This window comes from Berghia stephanieae, chromosome 7 (assembly GCF_034508935.2).
Source record: "Berghia stephanieae isolate SIO BIC M18660-M18661 chromosome 7, UCSD_Bste_1.3, whole genome shotgun sequence".
Lineage (NCBI taxonomy): Eukaryota > Metazoa > Mollusca > Gastropoda > Nudibranchia > Aeolidiidae > Berghia > Berghia stephanieae.
Window position 1 is genome coordinate 27759363 of NC_088366.1, and position 7500 is coordinate 27766862.

The following is a 7500-nucleotide window of genomic DNA, read 5'->3' on the forward strand; positions in this document are numbered from 1 at the left end:
TCATAATATTTCATAATGCGTAAACTATACAGAGGGAACTGTAGCTGGTGATGGTAGAATTATGTTTCCTCTTAGATGTCGGATATGAATACCAGCAAAGAGTTAATGTAACATTTATATGAGTCAAACATACACGTATATTGCCTATAAGTATACATATATAATTTTTCTTAACTCCCCTCAACGATATATATATATTTGAACTAAAATTTGAACTCCAACCATTGCAACGTTTTGAAACGCTAGCCGCCATTTTAATCAATTGATACTGAAGTAAAAGATTTCTGGCCGAAATGAACGAAAAAATGCCTTAAATCAGCGGGTGTCAGTGTTGGCTAAAAAAAAAAAAGACAAGAGCCTTTATATAGGGCAATATCCAATAAAAGTGATCAAAACGTTATAAAATGGTAACATCCCACAAGAACACTGGACATATAGAACGAGACATTATAAAATGGTACTCATCCCACAAGAGCACTGGACATATAGAACGAGACATTATAAAATGGTACTCATCCCACAAGAACACTGGACATATAGAACGAGACATTATAAAATGGTACTCATCCCACAAGAACACTGGACATATAGAACGAGACATTATAAAATGGTACTCATCCCACAAGAGCACTGGACATATAGAACGAGACGTTATGCCTTTAAGACAATTGTTATTTTGTTTCAAGAAAGAAAACGCTGTTAAAGACCATGTACTCATTTTACGCCTGAATACGTTATTTAAGAATGTGACACAATGTGAGTAAAGAACCTTTTCTCAAGCACTAATCTTTGCATCACTCAGAGCGGGATTTCGGACCAAGGACCTTCCGCTGAAGGGAAGTGTCATAACAGTAGAATACAAAGCCATAAATGCAAATCACTGTCCGCTTATAATAATATCACAATGACAAAAAATAAAGAGTGAACAGCCTGATACATGTATTGATCCGGTTACTAATACATATACACATCATTACATAGCGGACTTGACACCCGCCACTCGTACTTCAATGTGACTTTTATCTGTACATAGGTATATGTTACTGGATACTGTTTGATTTGAAAGTTACTCTCGCAAAAAAGGAATATATATATATATATATATATATATATATATATATATATATATATATATATATATAAATATATATATATATATATATATATATATATATATATATTATATATATATATATATATAGAGTGTTGGTGGGTACTTGTAGATACGAGAATGCTCGATAATGTTGGTGAGAGCTAATATAAAATATAAATAAAGTTACTCACATATTTTTTGGCCGAGACAAATGTTTCTATGCTCTCCATGCCGGCTGACGTCATGGAGAGCATAGAAACATTTGTCTCGGCCAAAAATATATGAGTGACTTTATTTAGATTATATATTAATGAAGTCGAACATATTTGAATCGCTTATTAGAGTTCAACAGTCGTGACGTCACTTCCCTCGTAATGACTATCCTAATAATGGCGGACGCCATTATCTCCATCACCGCCCAATGAAATACTTCTCCGACGAGCATAAAAGTGTATCCAGAGGAGAAAAACATTATAAATCTGATCGTGCTTTGCTTTTCATACATTTTGATCACATGACATTTGAAAAAGTTCTAGCCAGCACGATGAATTAAAAAAATACAGAATTTCTTTGTTTAGAACCAAGCTGCTGGTTGATGGGCGGACGTGACATCAGACTATTGAATCCTATTGGAGTGTATCAAGGCAAACGCTGTAGTAGACCTGCCTTTTTTTATAGACTTATTCGTAAATTTTGCCTTAAGATAAACTTTAGACCAACAAACAGTAGCACCGATACCATCATACGATAAATAAATAATTGAGCTTTTATATAGAGCAATATCTACTGAACGTGCTCAAAGCACTTTACAGGGAGTCCCTGTACAACAACGTGTAACATTTAGGACGGGACATGACGCCTGTCAGGCGATATTACAATTTTTTTCGGACAGAGACAACGCTGTTAACGGCCGGGTACTCATTTTACACACGAGTACGGTGAGAGATGTGAATAAAGAGGCTTCTCCAAGGACTCAACTATGCTCCGCTCGAGGCTTGAACCCGGGACCTTCCGATCCGAAAGCGAATGTCATACCACTAGACTACATTTATGAGACCGTCATAGGATGCCTTCATACGATATCATCATAATACGATGCAGATAAAGCAGCTATTTACTGAAAATTGATACAGATTATTACTCACTCTTTCCACGCACCATTACAGGTTGTAGCAATCTCAAAATTACATCAGACCAAATAAAGAAATAATGTGATAAAACAATTTAACAACCTAAAATCAGCATCAACAACAAAAACAAGATAAAAATAAAAAGAAGGTGAGATCTATAGATAGAACAAAATTGACGTCACTCAGCTCTTTGTTATTGTGTGTGGGTTCGTTCCATCCGCCTGGCAGATGTTGTGAGCACTTTACCTAAACACATAACATCAATAAAGGTTACTTGTTCACTGACTTACTCGTTAGCCTACTACTCTACTGAATAAGCTTTTTTGCAACCCCCTCCTCTCTTCCCCCTTCTATTAAATTTCTGCTCATGAAGTGTGCCGGTAAAAATTCACAAAAAGGGAAAACAAGTTTTTTAAAAAGGACCAAAAAAAGGGGGAAAGGCCCAAAAAGACGTAGAAGTGTTACTTAGCCATACTTATTTACTATATCACATCCCGCCTCGCCTAAATTAGAAAATGCCCAAAATGCGCACCCCCCCCCCCTCCCCCTTCCCTTCTATTGATTGGTCAAATTGAAGTTTGACTAAAGTACACCCTCCGCCCCCCCCCCCCCCGCCCCTGCCATTCTGTTACTACAACCCCCCCCCCCTCCCTTTCTATTTGATACTATAGAGTAGATCAAGAACGGACACTCGAGCCAGTCCTTGACCTCGTCAATGCAATTTCAATCCAAGAGACTCTAGCCAATACCCAGAAGAATACATAGATGGGGCCATAAATTCTAATGTTAACAAGCTAACTGCCGTACTCTGGAATTTTAAATTTTAAAATTTGGCCAGAAAACTCGTCCGTTAAATATCGACCGATTTAAGTGACCCTCATATTGGCAAAAACTCTTAAACCTGAGACTTCGCGAAGTTTGAGGTCAATTTTTCACCTACTGTCTCAGTGGTTGGACAATACACACATTAGACCGCGATGTTCCTACTTCAAAGTCTTTGATCTCGTCAATGCAATTTCAATCGAAGAGATTAAACTAGAGAATTTATATAGCGCAATATCCACTAAGCGTGCTCTATGGGCTTTACAGGGGGTCCCTAGCCATCAGCAACACTTAACATGTAAGTCGGGACATGATGCCTGTTAAGCGATATTACAATTTTATTCGGACAGAGACAACGCTGTTAACGGCCAGGTACTCATTTTCCATCTGAGTACGGTGAGAAAAAGTGTGTAAAGAGCCTTTTCCAAGGGCTGAACTATGCGCCGAGCGAGGCTCGAACCCAGGACCTTCCGATCCGAAAGCGAGTCTCATTTCACTAGACCACATAGCCGCACAATATTAGATTACCGATACCCAAAAGTGTCATATGCGTCCTATCGTTTCAAAAATGTTTTATGTCGGGTGAATCATATCGTGCGGCTATGCGGTCTTTTGATATGACACTCGTCTTCAGACTGGAATGTTCACGGCTCGAGTCCCTCTCTGAACGGCGCATAGATGAGTACTTGGGAAAGGCTCTTTATTCACATTTGCTCAGCTCACTCAGGTGTAAAATGAGACATGGTCGTTAACAGCGTTGTCTCTATCGGAAAATATAGCTATTAGCTAGAATCCCCTTAAAAACGTTTTTAGCACGATTTATTGCTCTATATAGATGCTTAAATTTTGTGGGTTTCATTCATCTGACAAAAGGTGATTTTAAATTTTAAAATAACGAGAAATGCATAGTCAGTATTTGTCATGTGTCTATTGCACTCAATTAACGGATAGTTATTATCAGGTCTGGTAACCCAAATCGTTATGAGCTCATTGTTGTAATGGAAATACTCTCAAACCAACGCAAAATATTATAACAGTGTTAAAACAAGGCCATAATTGTGTTGGGTTAGCAGACCTGCTAATATGTGCACGTCGCCCTCAATAAAAGGTATAAATATAACAAAACCCTCATTCATATTTGTCATTACATTTCAATGTTATAACATTAAAATCACCCCCGCCTGATATAATTCGGTTTCGAGGTGGTGGGTGACACAAGATGTATCTAGATAGAGTGACCACATGAGATGAAGTGAGTAGAAAAGTGCCAGAAGACAATAGAGAATAAAAAAAATGTTCGCGGCGGTGATGGGGGTTTGAACCCGCGACCTTATTGGTACGACAACTCTGCCTGGCTGGTGAGAGCGTGACTCTACCATATGAGCTATCCACAATCCTAGATAGTGAGAAACTTTTGATCGACACCAGAGACCAACGATAGTCATAAACGCGACCGACTGAGTCAAGTTTACAGTGCAGCCTTTGAAACTGGATGAATTTTCATTTAGAATATGAATATGTAACCCACCGTGTCAATCTTGACTTTTGTCGGAATGAATGGAGATGGGGAAAATTGAGAATAATATCATAATCAAAATGTGACCCACCGTCTCAACGCGGTATTATGTCGGGATGAACTACGTGCTCGAAATTAACCTGTATAATTTTGACCAATCAAAACATGGAATTTGTGACACATATTCACACATGCTCGGAAAAAAATAGTTGGCTTTTTATAAACAATAACGTGAAATAAACCGACATTTCTCTGATCATTGTTATTGTTTTTTTATGCTGCCAAAATGGGGGACTAGTTTTTACACGATTTTCTTAATCAGATTATAAACGTTTTAATTTGAAAATACAGTTTTCAGTGTTGGTTCTGTTGATCAAGCGGTTGAACAGAGAGTATTTTACTTCGTTCGACACAAACCATCGAAAGTAAAACCTATGTTTACCAATCACTGTCATTGTTTACATTATGACGACTGTCCGAGAGGAGCGGTGATCAAAGCGTCTATTGAATGTTAAGCCAAAAATATGTAACTTAATCTTAATTTGGAGAATCGCAGCAAATAATTTTTCTTTTTTTTTTTTTTTTTTTTTTTTTTTTTTTGTTCTTGTTGCGAAAAGCTCAACGTTTGTATTTTCTATAATCTTAATTCTAAATTCACTACTAAATGTCCAATTCATCCCGAATTAATACCGTTTTGAGAATGTGAGTAACAAATGATTAGAATAGGCTTCAACAGTCATGACGTCACTTCCCTCGTAATGACGCACGGTAACTTAGTAACTGGCTCTAAACTATCGGAACAATGGCGGACGCCCTTATGAAATATTTCTCCAACGAGCATAAAAGTGTATCCAGAGGAGAAAAACATGATTAATATGATCATGTTTTGTCTTTTATACATTCTGATCACATGACATATGAAAAGTTCTAGCCAGCATGAAGAATAAAAAGTACCGATTTTCTTTCTTTAGAACCACGCTGCTCGCCGTTGCTGGGCGACGTCACATCAGACTATTGAATCCGATTAGGAAATTAAAATGTTATGGAGTTCATTAAATCAAAACCATCCTCCCCAATGACGGTTTTCATTCAAAGTCAGATTGCATACGTTAAACATAAATTTAAAATTTAAGCATCGGGTTCATAATACCGTTTGGAAACAAATGGTCACATATTTACATTTCCAATTTCTCTACAGCCTCCCAAGCTGCCAACAACCCCTCTTTCCAGACCAGCCATGTCTCTCATTAACTCGTTAGCTGCCGTAATATGAAAATACTCGTATTTGAAAATGTGTCTAGAAAACTATAGAAAACGGTAAGGGCTGCCTGAAGCCGGTGATCGTAAAATACTAACGAAAGAGTGAAAATGGAAAGGCTTCGTATGGGAACAAAACAGACAATGGACGTTTCGGGTACAAACCCTTCGTCAGCACAACAATACACAAATAAACGTGGAAAACAAATAAAATATAATGGAAAATAACTTGTGTCGTCTGTACTCAATGGTGGTTGCAGTATGAATGAAATGTTAGCGTGGCGTGGGTAGAGGATAGTGTGCCCCAGGGGGTGATCTAATTGATAAGCAGAAGTCAGCGTCAGGGAACAGAACTTTCCAGACTATAATGGAAGATAAAAGACATATTGGTAGTAGTAGTAGTAGTAGTAGTAGTAGTAGTAGTAGTAGTAGTAGTAGTAGTAGTAGTAGTAGTAGTAGTAGTAGTAGTAGTAGTAGTAGTAGTAGTAGTAGTAGTAGTAGTAGTAGTAGTAGTAGTAGTAGTAGTAGTAGTAGTAGTAGTAGTAGTAGTAGTAGTAGAACGCTGTAGTGGAACAGTTGTTTGGGACGCTGAGCTCTATAGAGCTGAGGGCCACAGGCAATTGAGTGACCAGATATTTTATGAGAAAGTGACTTCGGACCCAACACTTGCTAACAACACCAGAGTCCACCAGACAATCCAGTCTTTGATATCGCAGGGAGAATTACCTAGTAGAGCAGAGGTCCTTAAACACGACCCCAGCGACCTAGGTAATCCATGTTTTTACATGCTCCCTAAGATACACAAGATCCGGGTATTGTCTGACACTCCACCTGGAAGGCCGATTGTGTCGGCTATCTCGTGCCCCACTGAGAAGGTATCGCAGTTCCTCGATGCGGTATTTCAACGTATAGTTCCCACCCTGCCATCGTATATCAAGGACACTAACCATGCTCTTGGTGTCATTGACGAAATTCGATTCCAGGATGAACGTCCACGGCTAATTTTCACCATGGATGTGAAGGCACTGTACACATCCATACCGCATCCTGACGGACTGCGTGCCATCAGGCATTTCGTCGACCGCCATCCATTACCAGGGATTTCCAGCAACAGCATTGTGAGGCTCACCGAACTTGTGCTCACACTCAACACTTTTGAGTTCAATGATGTATTTTTCCATCAGATCTCAGGTGTTGCGATGGGCACCAAGATGGGTCCCTCATATGCTAACCTCTTCATGGGCTACCTTGAGGAAACCTTCTTCCATCAGTACAGTGGACCTGCCCCCGAGCTGTTCAAAAGGTACATTGACGACTGTTTCGGCATTACGTCATTGACCCACAGCCAGTTGAAAGGGTTCATCCTAGCGATGGACTCCTTCCACCCGTCCATAGAGTACACTTATGAGATTTCAACCTCTGAGGTGAACTTTTTGGACATCAAGGCTGTATTGACCAGCACGGGAGTACGGACCACTGTACACTACAAGGAAACGGACAGTCACAGCTACCTGCTCTATCGGTCATCCCATCCGGTGAAGTGCAAAGACTCCATCCCATTCAGTCAGATACTCCGCTTACGGAGACTCTGTCTGGAAGATGATGAATTTGCGCTTCAACGTGATCGCATGCTCGATTTTTTTAGGGCACGGGAATATCCCGAAAGGGTTTTGCTTAAGGCT

General features: G+C 39.3%; 2 protein-coding genes across 2 annotated transcripts in view; both read right to left on the bottom strand.

Moving 5' to 3' along the window:
- Positions 1-7500, bottom strand: part of LOC144976980 (uncharacterized) — a 57994-nt gene that overhangs the window by 40406 nt on the left and 10088 nt on the right. The gene's annotated exons all lie outside the window — the stretch shown is intronic.
- The window catches only part of LOC144976515 (uncharacterized), a 14549-nt gene continuing 7446 nt past the window's right edge, over positions 398-7500 (bottom strand). Inside the window, exon 3 of the mRNA XM_078920807.1 lies at positions 398-579. Coding sequence (XP_078776933.1) covers positions 398-579 — 182 coding nt within the window. The remainder of the gene's footprint in view (positions 580-7500) is intronic.